Below are 19,437 nucleotides of genomic sequence, written 5' to 3'. Positions count from 1 at the left end.
AAATCAATGAGCTGCTATGCCTGTGCAAATGTGGGCCCCCAACCTGCATACATGTGAACCAGGCCTAAAGCAGTAGAAAAGTAATTTAATTTAACATCCCCCTCCCTTTAAAATATGCAATATTATTATTATTGTTTGCATTTATATAGAGCCAACAAATTCTGTAGTGCTTTACAAATATCCAATTAAAAGCAAGTGGGTCCCGAAAAAAATCTGTATTCAGAAGTGGGTCCCAAAAAAGTTTGGGAAGCCCTGGTCTATGCAGATTTTTTACCAAGAGGCCTCAAAGGTGTTTGATGTATGATGAATTTACATATGAGCCTTGAACTAAATGAATAACCTTCCAGAAGCAGTAAAGAACTGCCTGCATTAATAATTTAAAATAATTTGCAGCTCTGAGTTTACCTTTTGAGCCATAAAATCCTATTTACATTTACGTTGACTGGTAAGTTGCATTATTTGAAAGATTGGTTGTTGAATTCATCAGCCATTTATGGATGATAGATATGTATTATATGTCTATGAGTACTTTTATTGATCCCCAGCTATTAGCTTCCCCAGCTTCTCTTTCAGCTTTTTGAAAGTTGGACGTTTTCCTGGATCATCCTCCCAGCAGCTCCTCATTAGGCTGTAAATTATTTCTGGACAATTTTCAGGGGCCTGTAAACGGTAACCATTGCAAACCTTCTCATGAACTTCTTTTACCGTCTGTAAAAGAAAACACAAAAGGCAGAAGGTTCACTTTTTTTTTTTTTAATACCTAAACATTGTAAAAAAAACAGTAAAAGCATAATTACCATTCTAGGGTATGGTCCTCGCCCATAAGAAAAAACCTCCCACAATAAGATCCCATAACTCCACACATCGGACCGAGATGAGAATTTCTGAAAGTTGAGTTTGAAAAGTTAATGTAAAAGTAGTTTCATTTTAGTTAAATTCCAATAGATTGATTCAACTGACCAAAAGTGCAGAACAAGAAATACAGAGGGCTTTGACAACAGAAATTACTCCTCACATTATGCAGCAGTGCTTCTGGAGAAGTCCATTTGATAGGAAGACGATTGATTTGGTCCTTTTTCAGTAACTTAGATTGGGAAAGCCCAAAGTCACTGACTTTTGCCATCCCCTGCTCTGATATCAAAATGTTCCGTGCAGCCAAATCACGATGTACAAGCCGTTTTTCTTCCAAATATTCCATACCTTCAGCCACATCCCTAAGTTTAAAAAAAAAAAAAGCAGCAAGATATTAAATAGGTAAGTAAACATTTTTAATGCATTACCACTAGTATCAGTAAGTACATGCCCACCAAATAACAGTAATTAATAACTTGTGGTATGAAACGGACAAAGAAAAAACACTTAAGCAGGTTCTCCACGTTACGAAAGTAATGATTTCTGTTCAGTGGGGTAATGAAGTATTAGTAAGTTCTAGAAAGGCACACGTTACATATAGAGTAGCCTGAGTATTCCTAGCTCACAACGATTTGGTATAAAACCCAAATGTGCCATAATACATTTTAGAACAGCTTTGGAAACAGGTCCAGTATGTGAGACTCTTCACTCGCTGCAGCAATACAGATCGGAGCAATTAGGGGCCACTAAAAAATGTTAATAATCCTGTGCGCTGCTATGTGAATTAAACCAAAAATCACCATTTGTGGATCGTTCACACTTGCCACACTCTCATATGCATGTGAATAAACTAACGATATAAATCAATATTTGCCGCACTCCACACTTCCTCTGGATCAACTGTGGGTATAGGATAGTGTATATGCAGAGATGTATAGTAACTAAGTAGAACTACTTCACTACTGTACTTAAGTACCGAAAGGCGGTATCTGTACTTTCCTAGAGTAGAATTTTTTTCTCCTACTTCCACTTTTACTTCACTACATTTTTTCAATGATTTCAATACTTCTACTCCAATATTTTTTTTTTGTGCTGCATAGTTACTAGTTACAATTATAAAAATTACCACTGCCAGAACAGTAGATGGCAGGTTTCATGAAGCTCAAAACATGTGTATTATCAGCGCATACGAAAATAAAAGCTACTGTATGTATAAATAAAAGCTGCATTTGAAATAATAAAAAACAATATGATGTTCAAACTTTTGACTTCTTTCTTTAATAACTACATAACACAGTACTTGTACTTTTACTTTCAGTACTTGAGTAGTAATTTTTTTTCAAAGCTACTGGTACTTTTACTTTCAGTACTTGAGTAGCAAAATTTAAAAAAAAAAAATACTTGCAATACTTAAGTACAAAAAATGTTGAATACTTTAGTACTTCTACTCAAGTCACTTTTTGATCGAGCACTTCCACTTCTACTCAAGTCACTTTTTGATCGAGCACTTGTACTTTTACTCAAGTAGGGGTTTTGAGTACTTTATACAACTCTGTGCATATGGGATTGTATAGTTGGGCTTTCTTTACTGTTTTTTGTTTTTTATTGGTTGAGCCGGCACGCATCTCCCTGTGAAGGCAGCTGCAATAGCAGCTCCTTCAGTTCGCGCTGCTCACAGGGGACGGGGAGAAGGTAAGTGTCTGTGCAGCCTCCCTGTGTGCTGGATAGAAGAAGCGGCTGGGACAGCTGCATATAGAGGAATTGATCTCTCCATATTCCTCCTGCGCCCACTGAATGCCTGATTCTCTTCCTCTCCCTCCTGCAAGCATTCAGCAGGTGCAGGAGGAATATGGAAAGATCAATTCCTCTTTATGCAGCTGCCCCACCGCCCCTCCTATCCAACTTTGCTGGCCCCCAGTGCTATCCAGCTCCCCCTAGTGCTGTCCAGCCCCCCCAGTGCTCTTTAGCTCCTCCTCTCCAGCCCTTTCCCATGCCCCTTAGACCCCCCTCCTCCCAGTTCACTTCAGCTTCCCACAGTGCTTTTCAGCTCCCTCACATGCTCTCTGGCTCCCCCAGTGCTCTCCACCCCCCTGTGCACCCTAGCTCCCCCCTCAGTGATCTTCAGTCCCCCCCAGTGCTCTCCAGTTCCCCCCCAGTGCTCTCCAGTCATCCCCCTCCCCATGCTCTCCACCCCCCTGGTTTTCCCTGCCCCCGCAGTGCACCTCAGTGCTCCCCACCCCCGCACTTTCCAACCCCCCCTGCAATGCTTTCCAAACCCCCTTCTTAATTCTCTCCAAAGCTCTCTGCTTCCTGTGTGCTCTACGGCCCCCCTAATGCTCTTCTATCATGTCCACAGTCTCTGCCCATCTCCTGTATCATGTCTGCAGTCTCTGACCATCTCTTGTATCACGTCCGCAGTCTCTGACCATCTCCTGTATCATGTCCGCAGTCTCTGACCATCTCTTGTTCAACGTCCTCAGTCTCTGACCATCTCTTGTGTCATATCCGCAGTCTCTGACCATCTCTTGTATAACGTCCTCAGTCTCTGACCATCTCTTGTATAACATCCATTCTATCATGTCCGCAGTGTCTGACCATCTATTGTATCATGTCCTCAGTCTCTTACTATCTCCTGCATCATGTCTTCAGTCTCTGACCATCTCTGGTATCATGACCTCAGTCTCTGACTATCTCCTGTATCATGTCTGAAGTCTCTGACTATCTCCTGTATCATGTCTGCAGTCTCTGACTATCTCCTGTATCATGTCTGCAGTCTCTGACTATCTCCTCTATCATGTTTGCAGTCTCTGACTATCTCCTGTATCATGTCTGCAGTTTCTGACCATCTCTTGTATCATGTCTGCAGTCTCTGACCATTTCTTGTATCATGTCTGCAGTCTCTGACCATCTCTTGTATCATGTCTGCAGTCTCTGACCATCTCTTGTATTATTTCTCCAGTCTCTGACCATCTCGTGTATCATGTCCTCAGTCTCTGACCATCTCTTATATCATGTCTGCATTGTGCAGGGGGGATGGGGGGGGGCAGACTGCAAGGGGCACTGTGATGGGGGGCTGTTAAATATGTGCAATAAATATTCTTGAAAACATTACAAATTTTTGTGGGTGTTTTTACATTTTAAAGTTTGGAGGGGGGTGCCAGATATAGGATCCGCCCCAGGTTCCAAGTGCTCTAGGTACGCCACTGACTGTTTGTATTAATATTTGGTTTATTTATGTGTAGGCATGCATATGTTTAAACAGAAGTCACATTTTGGAAAGTAAGTGTAGTGTGGAGCGGGGCACCAATTGATTGATAATTAGGAGCCAATAATCAATCATTTTACTGAATTTTGCTGTGAATAACTAAATACCACAACATCAACAAACAGGCCTTGACAATAAAAAACCCTTTGCTATCCCAGCAAGCTAAGGAGAAAATAGCTCTGCAATAAAAGGAACCTATTTTAAATAACATTCAGTTGTGCAGTTGACCTCTTAAAACATATTTTCTCTGTCTATAATACAAATTGGTCAAACACAATTTTTTTTATAAATTATGCATTAATATACAAAATAAATTTTAAATGTATCAGCAACTCACAAACTAAAAAAGATAAGCTGCTGTGGTGTCACCAAACCACGACCTCTTGATCGAAGATAATTTACAAGGTTTCCCTTAAAGGAAAAACAAGTTATTAAAGACTGTGACTTGACAATGGGAAGTGGTTCTTCAACTGACAATGGTATAGTGTAAAATTTACTTACCTTGCTCATATATTCCATCACAATGTAGAGTCCATTGTGGAGGACAACTCCCAGCAGATTTACAAGGTTCCTATGTTTAAGTTTCCTTAAGAGACAATGATTTTACTATTAAAATCTATTACAATATTGTTCTCAAAGAATTCATTTTGCAGCTGTTTTTAGAGTTTATCCAGAACTAACTAAGGTTGTATGCTTTTCCCCTGACACCACCTCAAACAGCCTTTTTTCCCAGGTTTCTTAAGTGTACACCATTACTGATAATAATAAGCTAACAGTAAATTAATTCAAAATTGGGGCTATTTCAAACCTTTGTGACCAGATAAAAATATGCAGTTTAACTTGTATAGAGTCAAGTGCAAGTAACTTTTTATTTGATTGTGCATTCATTTCTAAAATACCGTAATTGTATTTTTGTACTTACCATAAAATCCGTTTCTCTGAGTTCATCAATGGACACAGCGCTCCATAAATTATAACTACTGGGTTATATTGCCTCCTCCAGGTGTAGGACTAGGCAGAACAAAAAACACCTGGCTACACCCATGGGACATCCTAAGCTGGTACATGACCCCTCTGTTCTAGGTAATCAGTTTAGTAGCAAGCAGTATTAGACATATCAGAACTCCATAGAGGAGTGGGTGCTGTGTCCAACTCAGAGAAATTGATTTTACGGTAAGTACAAATTTTCTCTTTCGTTCATTGGCAGACATGGCGCTCAATAAATTATAACTACTGGGACGTCCAAAAGAAAAATGAGTTGTGGGGAAAATAACTCAAGGCTAAACAAAAGAGCCCTTAACCAGGACACAGGAGCCTTAACGGGGACACAGGAGCCCCATCTGAAAAAAAATAATTTAAAGAAAAACACCCCTCAAGAGGGAACAGCCCCTCTTAAAAAGCAGCCTGCAAAATTTTGCAGCCAAAAGAAGCATCCACAGATGCCAAAGTATCTACCTTACAGAATTTGGTGAAGGTATGCACTGACGACCAAGTGGCCGCCTTGCAAACTTGCGATATTTGTGCCTGATGATGGAAGACCCAAGAAGTACTCAGCGCCCAAGTAGAATGCGGTGTGACAGGGAAAGGTGGAACCTGACCTTTAATGGAATAGGCCTAAGTCACCTTCTGCCTGATCCATCTGGAGATGGTAGCCGAAGAAGCGGCCAGCCCTTTCCTTGGTCCGTCCGTAACCACAAAAAGTGAGTCTAACCTCCGAAAGGACTCAGTAACTGCCAGATACACCCGAATGGCACAAACCCCATCCAAGGTATGCAAAGCAAATTCCATGGGATGAGCCAGCTTGGGACACAAGGAAGGCAACACAATGTCCTCATGCAAATGGAAGTCAGAGACAACTTTGGAAAGAAATTATGGACAGGGACAAAGAACCACTTTATCCCTATGGACCACTAAATAAGGACTGCAACAGGATATTGCCTCCAATTCCGATACCCTGCGGGCTGAGGTAATAGCCACCAAGAATGTCACCTTCTGGGATAACGTAGGCAAGGGAATCTCCCAAATATTTACAAATGGAGGTTTCTGGAGAACATAAAGTACTAAATTTAAATCCCATGGTGGCAAAAAAGACCGTACAGGTGGAGCCACATGTGGACCCCCTGAATGAAGGTACGAACTAAAGACTGGTGTGTGGCTAGGGGTCGCTAAAAGAAGATTGCCAGAGCAGATACCTGGCCCTTGATGGTACTCAAGGCCAACTTCTGATGAACACCCTATTGAAGAAAGGTTAAGATCCGAGCCACATAAAAAGATCAAGGATGAGCGCCAATCGACTCACACCAAGAAATGTACGCTTTCCACGTACAATGGTATATCTTGCTGGAAGACGACTTCCTCGCCTTCACCATATCCAGACAAACCTCTATCCCTCAGTACCTGGCTTTCAATAGCAAAGCCATTAAAACCAGCGCCTGTGAAGCAGGATGGTAGATCAGCCCTTGTGACAACTGGTCTTCTCTGAGAGGAAGCCCCCAATGGATGTTTATGGCCACCAGACTGATTGGAAGATCCTTGATTCCTCACAGGAATTGCTGAAGAAGCCTGAGCCGAGGATAACACTGGTCTTACTGTGGCCCTTGGGCGCCTGTGGTGTCTGCCAGAGGAACCCGTGATCTCACCATGAACCTTGGTATACTCCTGTGGAGCCAAACCTGCTAAAGGAGCTGCATGTAGGACTGTGCAAATAGAACTGTCTTTAAGGTGAATACCACCAGACTCAGAACCTGTATGCAAAATAGGAAATATATGTGTGACAGAAGCCAGTGAATCACAGCCTGTGGTTCCTGAAGTTTGTCCAGAGGAAGGGCCTTCCTGGTCAGAATTAGAATCAGACCTAGGTTAATCAATTCCCTGGACAGGGATGGGGGGACCATGGGTAGTTTGGACATCACCTGAACCTTTGTAGGAATTAAATCTGCACAAAAGACTAAGGACCTAAAAAACCTGAAAAGAACAAGCTTTGTCCCCCTTTCTGGGTACCCCCACAATGATCATTTTGTGGATCCCCTTGATGCTCATGAAGGAGTTCTACGAAACCAGAAACCAGCAAAAAAAAATGTCCCCCACCCCAATAATAGGTGAGGGCAGACATTCATGCTGAATGGGTCTTGTCTGCGGGTCCGGAAAAGCTAGCTCTAAGCTTACTAGACCAAGGATGCTTAGAACCTCCCAGGGAAGATTTGAAAGATCTGTTTCCCTTATTTTCACTCCCAGAAGCATGAAAGAATTTTCTATGTGCTGAGAAGGAGGGCACCCATCTGTGACGAGTCTCCTTCCCTTTCCTAGACTATGGCAGGAAAAGGGAAGGAGACCATCCATGGTAGCCCCAAACAGGCGATCGCCTTAAAAGGGCAGGTCAATGAGAGCTTTCTTAGAGGCTTGGTCTGCAGACCAATTCTTAAGCCACAGCACGCGCCTAATCACCACTGCTGAAACAGAAAGTTTGGACAGCACAGGAGCTGTATCCAAAGCTGCATCACAAATAAACTGCAGCCAATGGACCAACTGGTCCACTAAATCAACATAAGCAGCAGGGACCTGTTCACCCCCAGGCCCTGGCGCAAAAGCTTGGGCCATTCAGTTAGGGTCTGAGACAACAGGGCTGAGGCAAAGACTGGCCGCAATGTCGAACCAGCCATAGTAAACATGCTGCGTGCCACAGCCTTCACTTTCCTGTCAGCCGGGTCCTTAAAGGACGGGGATTCCTCTACTGGGATCATGGAAGCTTTGTTCAACCTGGAAACAGGAGGGTCCACCACTGGTGGACTAGTCCACTTTTTTAAAAGTGACTCCTCAAAAGGGTACAGCAAAACGTTTGGGGACCACAAAGGGTAATTTTGGTTGTTCCCATTCCTTACAGGAAAACCTGTCAAAATAAGGCACATAAGGAAACTCCTTTGGAGTGCGAGGTGACTTATGCGCACCAAATGACACAGCCATGTCCATGGCTATATCATCCGCATCCTCCATTTTTAAAGTCTCATGCACTGCAGTTATAAGTGCGTCTACCACTTTTAATTCACTGCTGTGACCATGGAGGAATCATCTTTTATTATCGGATGGATCTAAGGGTGTGATATTTAGCCCCCCTGGATGAGCAGCGTCCACGGCAGCATCAGGCTCAGAATCAGATGAGACAGACTGAGCAAGGAAAGGTGGGGAACGCTTCCTCCTGGACCTTTGCCCATACGCCACTTGCACCCTGGACACTGAGGACTGCAGGACCATCGTCAGTGCAACCATGGGAAGCTGGGGTTCCAAGGGACCTGCCACCTCCATGAGGGGGTCAGTGGGGGTGATGTGAACCTGAGGCTCCATAAGGAAAGGAAGACCTTGCAATACAAAAATGATCTTTTGGCACCACTAAAGGATCCCCCCAAAGCTCAGGGTTCCTATCAGCAGAGACAGAGATAACAGGGACCCCCCCAAGGACTCACCCTACCGATTGGAGGAACGCTGAGAATTTGGATCCAGCATCCCCATGGACACCATCCCTGTTCATATGTCCCAGGAAGAGGAAGAGCTTCAGCATCCCCACGAGGGTTCAGTCAGTCCAGCGTCTCCTGGACTAAGGGAAATTGGCCTCCGTGACATCATCGGGCTACACAACCATGGCCACCAGCTGGAGACCAGTCAGACTAAAGTAAAATGGGCCCCTGTGACATCATCGGGCTACACAAACATGGCTGGCAGCTGGAGACCAGCCAGACTAAGAAAAAATGTCCGTCATCAGCTACAGATGCTGAAGCATGCTGCCAGGATCTTTCCTGCGCCCTTTGCAATGCTGAACACTCTACAAGGGGACCCCCCCTGAAGGCAGGACATAGGTTAGGGGAGGGTCCGCTGTGCACTCTGCACCAATCTCTGCACTTGGATCCCCCCTGCACTATACCCACAATGCAAACAGTAGGGCATGCACCTAGGGGTCTCCTACACTAGGACCCCTCCAGACTACCAGGGCAGGATGTACACTATCCCAGGACCCTTACAGAGTGGGGATAGCGGGGCAGACCCCAGGGGTCTCTGCTGCATCCTCTGCCCTGAGACCCCCACCAGACTCCAGGTCCAGACAGGGTAGAAAGGGAGTTTGGAAAGCCCAGCTCACTGAGGGAATTAAGGATGGGAGCAGAGAACCTGCAGGCAGGTCCGACTGTCCCTGGAGGTTACCGCGTTCACCCCAAAGAAAACCACCAAAAGGGGAGAGGGGGGACTGTACTTACCATTCCATGGTGCAGGTAACGCTCCAAACAAAATCCTTGCCACCGAAGTAGGTGAGCTGTCAGCCAAGGGACGACTATGACTCAGGCCCAAGCCTGGTCGTATGTGACCCTGCGAGACGTTTAAGTCGCGGGCCAGACTCTGTCCATGAGGCTATGTCGTGGCTGACCTAGCGCGTAGCTGGCTGGGCTGGGGGGACCACTGGATCTAGATTATCTAGCCCATCGCCCAGCCCGGCAGTTGATTGTAGATCTCCCGAGAGAAAAAAAAACAAAAAAGATGTAAGGAAGGAGAATAAATTGCTAGGGCCAGAGATCCCAGCCAGGAGCCTAGGTCCTTACTCCTGACTAGACAGATTGAAACGGATTACCAAGAGAAGAGAGGAGGGTTATATACCAGCTGAGGATGGCCCATGGGCGTAGCTAGATGTTTTTTGTTCTGCCTAGTCTACTCCTGGAGGAGGCAAAATAACCCAGTAGTTATGATTTATGGAGCGATGTGTCCGTCAATGAACGAAAGAGAAATATATATTTTTTAGGGACAGGATTTAACATGTGTAAAGTCAAGCACAAGTAACTTTAACTGCTTTTGTATTACTAAAACATAACTCTGTTTTTCATGAAAATATATTTATTGCCTTGGGAAGCATATTTTAAAAAGTTCTACTTTATTATTCATGCAAATACTGAGAAAACTAAAAAAAGTTCTTCCTCCAAAATTATGCACACAATAATTGTTGCTATATATACAGTAGGTAAAGGTTGAACACATGATCCCTTTATACTGATTATAGAGATTACAAATATGTATGTGGTATTTCCATTTTGTGTACTATTTGGCATTATAAAGCATAAACATTTTTATACTCTTAAAAATGGCTCTACATTACAAAGACACAAAACATTCTGTTAACCTTCAATTACAACAGCAGATATCCAAATACATTCACTTATGAATGTATGAAAAAATGTATGAAATGCTAAATTTACATATGAACTACTATTCATATCATTCCACATGTATAGTGTACAGTTTGAAAAAATTATTTTTGCCTTTGAGTTGTTTAGTCATACAAATTTAGTCTACAGCATCAAAAAACGCTTTTGTCAACATGCAAAATGACCTTATAGTGTGCACTGTTCATTGCTAGTATATCTCAAAAGTGATGGTGTACATATTGGTATTTATTGACTTTTTATATAGCAGGCTCTCTTATCCAAACTGTATTTGAAGAAGCCCTAAAGGGCAGAAAACAGGAAACAACCCTAACTACTTCTAGAAAAGTAAAACACCAATTCCAAAAAAGTTAGGACGCTGTGTAAATTCCACAAAAAACATGGTGCAATGATTTGCAAATCTCATAAACCTACATTTTATTCACAATAGGAAATAGAAAACATATCAAATGATTAAACTGGGAAAATGGAAATACTGGAGCAGCTGTGTATGGTAACCAATCAGCTTCTAGCTTTAGCTTGTTACGTCAAGCTTTGAAAATGTTGAGACTGAAAGCTAGAAGCTGATTGGCTGCCATACGCAACTGAGCCAGATTCTGGCCCCTAATAAATTAATCTCATTGTGTTATTATTGCAGCAGTATTCCTGCGAGAGGGATGGCTATACTTTTGTATATGTGTATATATATATATATATATGTATATATATATATATATATATATGTATATATATATATATATATATATATATGTGAAGGATGCCCTTCTATGTCTGTTCGCATGTTTCCTCTCCCTGCTTAAAAGACTATATTGAGGATTAGTTTATATGTCTGTGACAAATTCCCCTCTTTTGAGTTGCCACGAGTACCTGGAGAGGACTACTTGTCAGCCTCTTACCATGTGAAACACTTGTTTTTCCCCTGCTGTTGAATCTGTACGTATGTGATCTGAGCGCCATTTAGTAATAATGTGCGCTCAGATCTAAGCTATCTGGGGATATGTTGAATGTACCTGTTTTATGCAATAAGCTGCATAGTTATATAGTTTCATGTATTTTGCTGTCCTTGGGAGATGAGTGGATCACTTCTCAATTGTCTCCAGGACAAAAGACCAGTTTTGGGCAGACAAGCCATGTGTACAGCCAGGCCAAAGAGACCAAATACTTCTAACTTTGGAACTTTGGAACCCCTGGTCCGATTCGTGACATTTTTTAATATGTTGTTCCCCTGAATGGATTGATTGTGAATTTGTATAAAGATTGGATGTATTGTTTTAAAGTTACAGCATGTGGGTAAAACTGCATTTTTCCTGCCTGTGATGATTATGTTAACCATTGTGTACCATAATTACATCCCAGACAGAGGGGGGGGGGGGTATTTTATGTGGATTGTAACCTTTGTGTTATTGGTTAATGTGTATTTGTTGTGGGTGTATCCCTTGCATGGGGGCAGGGGATAAAAGAAATTGTAGTTTTAAATGCCTGTGGTTGCTTCCAGTAAAGGGCGTTCCAGCATTCAGCTTTGGCTCATGTGTGGAATTATTCAGCGATACCAGCGATTTCTTATTTGGCGAATTGGGGATTCTTCAACTATTGGGGATTAAGGAATTACAAGGCGGTGAGATACAGTGATACCGTCACAATATATATATATATATATATATATATATATATATATATATATATATATATATATATGTATAGCAACTCATACACATGTTGTGACTCTATGAATTATTTAGCACACAATTATTTGGCATCTCATTATATAAATTAATTTTGTGGAATTATACTAAGCAGAATGCAGGACAGCACCCTGATGGAGCCCATAAGCCTTTATATATTTCAAAAACTTGTAAGGGGAGATTTGGTGGAAACTGTGATGGATATCATGTTCGAACAGTGATTAGTTAACGGGGAGAATATATTGTTTGAATTGTGATTAATACCATGCCTCACAGTAATGAATTTTTAAGGCTTAAAGAGGAAGTAAACCCTCCTCTGACACTTTTACCTATAGGTAAGCCTATGATAAGGCTTACCTATAGGTACTGTAAATATCTCCTAAACATGTACCATTTAGGAGATATTTACCTTAGATGCAGCCAGTGACATCACTGGCGCATGCGCTCTGAAGGAACGGCCGCTCGTGCTGTTCCTTCAGAGCTCCGTGCCGTGACCGTCGGCTCCCGCCAATCAGATGGCCGGATGTCGCGATCCCGGAAGACGGGCAACTGGACATGTCGCCCGTCATGCAGGTAAGCGGACTGCACGGCGGGGGCTCGTTCTAAGGTAAGTATTTCATAATGAGCTAATATGCGATGCATACTACCTCATTATGTGTTTCTCTTGCAGGTTACAAAAAGAAAAAAAAAATTTTGGGGGGTTTACAAGCTCTTTAAAGTGCTTTTCTCAATATACCACATAGAGGTAACTAACCTGTGCACTGCCGGTTTGTGTACACGTTGAATGACCATCAATAGGTACTACAGATAAGTAGCATACACAGATGTTGGGGTCTGTTGTTTTAACCCTATTAACTATAAAGCATGATCCTTAAATGCTGTATAGTTGGAAGTGAGATCTTTTACATTACCCATAGAGTATTGTGGTTGGCCCTCATGTTTATACTGATACAAAGGTGGATACACACACTAAAATGATAGTTACATAGTTAATCAGGTTGAAAAAAGACACAAGTCCATCTGGCTCAACCAATAAAAAAAAACCAGTAAAGACAACCCAACCATACAATCCCATATACACAATCCTATACCCGCAGTTGATCCAGAGTAAGGCGAAAAAACCCCAGCAAAGCATGATCCAATTTGCTACAGCAGGGGAAAAGAAAATCCTTCCTGATATACCCCAGGAGGCAATCGGATATTCCCTGGATCAACATTACCTATAAATATTAGTACCCGTTTATATTATGTACACCCAGTAAAGAATCCAGGCCTTTTTAAAAGCAAGCTAGTGAGCTAGCCAGGACCACCTTTGGAGGGAGTCTATTCCACATTTTCCCAGCTCTTATGGTGAAGAAACTTTCCGTATTTGGAGACAAAATCTGTTTTCCTCTAGACGTAAAGAGTTCCCCCTTGTCCTCTGTGTTGACCTTAAAGTGAATAACTCAACACCAAATTCACTATATGGACCCCTCATGTATTTATACGATGCAGTGGTCAGGTGGCTCCGATTGCCGCCTGACACCCGCAATCTTTTCCCGCTGAGAGAGAAGGACGGTCAGCCGTTGTAAACACAGCTGACCGTTCTTCTCCCTGGAATTATCATAGAGCCCCTGTGATCCTTCTATATAGGTACACAGGTCTCTGTGGTCATTTCACAAGCCCCCCCCCCCCGCCCAGTTAGAAACATGACCCTAGGTACACATTTAACCCCTTGACCACCCATAGTGTTAACCCCTTCACTGCTAGTGTCATTATTACAGTAGCAGAGCATATTTTTAGCACTGATTACTGTAGTAATGTCACTGGTCCCCCCAAAAGTGTCAAAAATGTCAGTCAGGGGTCTGATCTGTCCGCCGCATTGTCGCAGTCCCACAAAAAAACGCAGATCGCCGCCATTACTAGTAAAAAAAACGTTTAAAATTACATAAATCTTTCCCGAAGTTAGTAGATGCAATAACTTTTGTGCAAACCAATCAAAATATGCTTATTGCGATTTTTTTTTCCAAAAATATGTAGCAGAAAAATTGGCCTAAAGTGTTACAAAATTTAGATTTTTTTATTTTTTTGGGGGAATGTTTTATAGCAGAAAGTGAAAAATATTGTTTTTTTCAGAATTGTCGCTATTTTTTTGTTTATAGCGCAAAAATTAAAAATCGCACAGGTGATCAAATACCAGCAAAAGAAAGCTCTATTTGTGGGAAAAAAAGGACATCAGCTTTATTTAGGTACAGTGTCGCACGTCCACGCAACTGTCCTTTAAAATTACGCAGTGCCGAATCGCAAAATATGGCCTGATCATTAAGGGGGCAAATCCTTCCGGTCCAGAAGTGGTTAAAATATTTTTTTCCTGGCAAAAACTCATCTATGTTGTCTTTTCTTAAACTCTCCAGTATCTTTCCAACTATAGAAGTTAAACTAACAGGTCTATAGTTACTTGGCAAAGACTTTGATCCCTTTTTAAATACAGGCACCACATTGGCCCTACGCCAATCCAGTGGTACTATTCCAGTCCTTAAAGAGTCCTTAAAAACTAGAAACAAAAGCTTTGAAACTACGTCGCTCAATTCTTTTAGGAAGCATGGGTGGATGCCATCTGGTCCAGGTGCTTTATCCCCCCTTATTCTGTCTAAATATTTCTGGACCATATCACATTTGAGCCATTGTGGATCATTTGGGGCTGTGTCAATACCATCCCCATAATGGTCATGAGCTCCCCCAATGCTCCTTTGTATATACAGAGCTGAAGAAAGTATTTAATCAATTTGCCTTCTCTTTGTCCACAGTCACCCACTCCTGATTATTTTGTAAAGGGCCTACATGCTCAGACCTAACCTTTTTACTGTTAATATATTTGAAGAATTTTTTGGGGTTTGTCCTTTTATCTTTTGCAATCTGTCGTTCATTTTGAATTTTTGCATCCATGATTTCCTTTTTACATATTCTGTTATATTATTTGTAACAATTAAACAATGATAGTGTTCCTTCATTTCTACATACAGTATTTTAAAAGCTATTTTCTTATTATTTATTGCTTTATTAACCTTGGCTCTGAGCCACATAGGTTTTTTTTTTAGCCTTTTAAACTTATTACCCCTGGGAATATACTTTGCTGTGAGTAAGTCTTTTTGAAAATTTCCCATTTCTGTTCTGTGCTCATCTATGCCAAAATTCCCTGCCAGCCTAAATGCTGGAGAGCAGCACTCATCGTTGGAAAATTTGCTCTCTTAAGGTTAAGTGTTTTTGTATTTCCTGTATGCGTTTTTTGCTTACAGCTAACATTAAATTAAATCATATTATGGTCACTGCTACCCAGATGTTCTTTTATATGAACATTATTAATAAGCTCTGCATGGTTTGAGATTACCAGGTCCAACAGAGCATCATTTCTAGTGGGGGCCTCAATAAACTGTACCATAAAATTGTCTTGTAATAGGTTTATACATGTTTGCCCTTTAGTGCCGGTTCACACTGAAGCGGCACGACTTCGGGGGCGACCTGTGAAGTCGCGTGCACTGTGACTTCGGCGCGACTTGCACGGACTTCACAGAATTATATTATAATAATGTCTATGCAAGTCAATCCAGGTCACCCTGAAGTAGTACAGGAACTTTTTTCTAAGTCGGAGCGACTTGTGTCTCTCCTATTAGAACGGTTCCCGTACCACACAACGGACCTCGACGGACCGCGACTTGTCAGGCTGACAAGTCGCCTGACAAGATGTATTAGTGTGAAGTGACTCTTAACTGTTCCAGTTATGCTGGGGATACATTATGAGAGTAAAATATTGACAGTATGCTTTGTTTTTTTTTTGTTTTTTTGTATTTTTTTCTCTATTCTTTATTTAAGGGTATGCAGTAAAAAAGACAGTATGCTTTCTTTAGAACCTCTAATGACAACTACAGTGATAACTAAAAACAGATTTGCAATACCTTGTACACGAGTACAAACCATATATGTCAGTTATGTTGCAATTTATACCATCAATACAACTCTGTTGAATTGTACAGACACAAAAGCTCAGTCTGGTATATTGCAAATGCTCATACTTTTTCATTGCCAAAGTGAAGTGCCAGCTTGAGAATCTGGCTATTTATGAGCGTCCTGACATTCCTAGCCTTGCAAGAACACCTATTCAGAATTACTGTTACTGAAAGGTACATTGGGTGGATTGACGTGAGTGGATTGCTTCTCTATTCTGGTTGGAATATAACTGCTTAAGGTACTGAGGGGTATCCCAACATTTCTCCTAAATGAGCGATTGTGTTTGAATTATTCTGCGATGTCTGTTTGGGACTTGGAACTATATTTTGGGGGATTACCCCCCTGGGGGTTCTAATTGAGGTTTTACATATATACGCTCATGGTATGTAAATGTATGATGTTTCAGACTTGTTATAGATATATAGAGATGCACAAATATTTCAGCAACCGAAACATTATCAAAAATAGTGTTATCTGCATTTTGCCGATAAGAGAAAAGGGTGCCGATAATGCATGCGATTTTGCTGCAAATTTACTGCGCTTATGGTCTGTTTTTCATAGATCACTTGATTTAAAAGTAGCATCAAAACCCTAACACGGGTGCATTATTGATGTGTTTTAATGCATTTTAACAGGGAGGTGCGTTTGTGGTGTTTTTTTTAACTGACCAAAAATGCAGCAAGCAGAATTTTTACAAGACAACAGGAGCTCAACGGACCAGTGTAAAGATATACATAGAATTTAAAGGAATACATTTTTCTAGAGCTTTTCTTGCACTAAAGGTTACAAGAGAAATGGCCGCACACCATGAGATGGCTCACGATGGAAGGCTTTATTGAACAAGGATGCAAGGTACAGCAAAATGGATGGTAGACATGTTTCACACGACTCACAGCGTGCTTGTAGTGTAGTGAACAAGCACGCTGTGAGTCGTGTGAAACATGTCTACCATCCATTTTGCTGTACCTTGCATCCTTGTTCAATAAAGCCTTTCATTGTGAGCCATCGCTTGGTGTGCGGCCATTTCTCTTGTATCCTGTTTGCGGTGGCGATCCGAGGTCCTGCACCCATGGCTGGCTGTAAAGTTCCAACTGCCTGAGCAGTGTACATCTCTTTCTCTGTGTCTTGCACTAAAGGTGCCAATGATGGCCCACAATAAATTCATATTGATTTAGATTCATGATATTAACTACAAGTCGAGTATAATAGTAAATATATATATATATATATATATATATATATATATATATATATATATATATATATATATATATTAAAAACTGTCATTTTAGGATTTCGTTTTCTGCAAAATGCATCCTGCATTTTCAGTTTCGGTTTCGGTACCAAAATTTCCATTCGGTGCACCTCTAGTTAATAATATTTATGATAGTCTCCACTCTCCAAGGACATGGTATATTGGATGGTCCTAATATTTTACCTGAACCATGGTATTTTAAATGTGTCAGTAATTAGCAACTGTTTTTTAAATGGAAACTACTTCTATTGTTAGCTTTTTTTGTATGAGGATTTATACATTTTATTGAAGGATTTTTGTGATATGTCTCTCTCCATGGGATCTGGACCAATGAGGTCCTTTTATATTTTGCAAAGTCAACAGATAATTAGGCTGACACCAGAAATTAGGCAATCAGCAGGGAATACTGCAGTATTACCAGTTAATTTATTTATAACAGCTAGGTCTAGTTTAAAGAAGCATAATTATGACTGTACACAAATTATGGGAATCTAGCAAATGGCAGCTTTTAATTTTTTGCCTGATGAGAAGTGAAATTATTGCCCAAAATAGAACACTTTTCTGTAAAATACTAAACATAGAAACTCTTTTAAACACTGCTGGAAGCTTTTTATTGTGATGTTGAAATGAAAGTATCTCTAAAAAAACATTTAGAGATACTTTCTAAATACTTTCTATTTCTTGATTATTCAAAGGTATTACACTTACGTCATTGTAGCAGTTTCTGCCAAGAAACTGTTTGCAGTAATGTCGCACCTAATGTTTTTAATGGCTACAGGTTGTCCCATATATTCACCTTCCAGAACATCTGAGGAAAAAGCAAAATATCATAAAATCTAAAGTATAGCATATGCAGATATACACACATTTGGAGAATAATTTAATAATAAATGCCACATATTTTTATTCAACAAACAAGGATAATATCATTTAGTGCCAAAGATACTCATCGCTTCCTGTTAGAAAAAGCACTAGTCCAAAAAGCTCTCAGTCTCAGTTTTGAAAAAATAAATAAAAAATAATCCTCCCATTACAAAGATAAATTCAATTCTTGGGCTAGTACAAATAATGTGCCCCACTGCAACTGGCATAGGTCTTTATAAAAATAATATTATTCTCATCATGTATTTACCCCATATAATACTAAGATAATCATGAGCAAACTGGTGGGACAATTACATGAATTATTCATTGTTTTACAATTTTTTCACTATTTTATCTATGCATGAAGATTTGTCCAGTCTGCATACATTCATGCAATTCATTAATCACAGCAGATGAATAAAGAAAATAAACATTGTCAAAATTGGTGGGGAAATGTAATTTTGCTAGTGGGATATTGTGGCCAGATTACATTATGGTGGTAACAAGGTAACAGCGCACTTATAGTGATGAAAGTGCTGGTAGCTGTGAGGCTAGGGGAAATCAAGTATCTTTCTATTGCAGCAACACAAGCAAGGGTGTAACTGGCTTAAGTCATTTAGTGCTGTGTGCCCTGGGTACCAACACTCCCTTTAAACGATTTAAATTTTTTCTATTCCACTGCCTATCAGACCTGCAGCACAGTGTAGAGGGGGTGCGCTGAAGCTCATCCAAAGCTCTGTGTTGCTGGTCGGACAGGCGGTGGCAAAAGAGCTGAGTGTGCCTGCCCACACACTCCAACCCCTGAGCATGCAGCAAGGTAAATGCACAGTTTCACTCTCAGCCTCTCAGAGGGGGTTGTGAAGGCACCTTAAATAGCTGTTTGTTTCTGGACTCTGGAGGGGGATATGTGGGCACTGTGCATCAGTGGAAAATTTCAAAATTACAGTCTCCAGTTGTCTAAAGCGGACCATACTTGGATCAAAATTTGGCAGGTTCAGCCATGTATGGGCACCCTGGTTATACAATCTAACGATTGACTTCTTCCGGGCAACACTAATCATTGTGCTCTGCTGGCAGGGAAGGTTCTCCGTGCTCCCTGTTGGCAGAACACAACAGTGCTGTGGGAAGGATTACCCCATCAACACTTACATAGTTAGTGAGGTTGAAAAAAGACATCAGTCCATCCAGTTCAACCTATGATGTGTGTGTGTGTTTGCTTTTAACCGTACATTGTATACCCCGGTATGTTGTGGTCTCTAAGGTGCCCATCTAATAGTTTTTTGAAACTATCAATGCTTCCTGCTGATACGACTGCTTGTGGAAGAGAATTCCACATCCTTA

The 19,437-nt window shown here is 41.1% G+C and overlaps 1 protein-coding gene across 1 annotated transcript in view; it reads right to left on the bottom strand.

Annotated features, from left to right (window-relative positions):
* Window positions 1-465: 465 nt before the first annotated feature.
* Window positions 466-19,437, bottom strand: part of MATK (megakaryocyte-associated tyrosine kinase) — a 94,531-nt gene continuing 75,559 nt past the window's right edge. Inside the window, exons 6-11 of the mRNA XM_082257111.1 lie at window positions 17,941-18,040; window positions 4,619-4,703; window positions 4,455-4,528; window positions 1,016-1,214; window positions 798-884; window positions 466-708 (exon numbers count right to left, since the gene is read on the bottom strand). Of these exons, the coding sequence (XP_082113237.1) occupies window positions 532-708; window positions 798-884; window positions 1,016-1,214; window positions 4,455-4,528; window positions 4,619-4,703; window positions 17,941-18,040 (722 nt within the window). The 3' untranslated portion in view covers window positions 466-531. The remainder of the gene's footprint in view (window positions 709-797; window positions 885-1,015; window positions 1,215-4,454; window positions 4,529-4,618; window positions 4,704-17,940; window positions 18,041-19,437) is intronic.

This window comes from Pelophylax lessonae (assembly GCF_965119305.1).
Source record: "Pelophylax lessonae genome assembly, chromosome: 1".
NCBI lineage: Eukaryota > Metazoa > Chordata > Amphibia > Anura > Ranidae > Pelophylax > Pelophylax lessonae.
The sequence above is the reverse complement of the archived record's forward strand: the minus strand, read 5'-3'. Positions and strand labels throughout refer to the sequence as shown.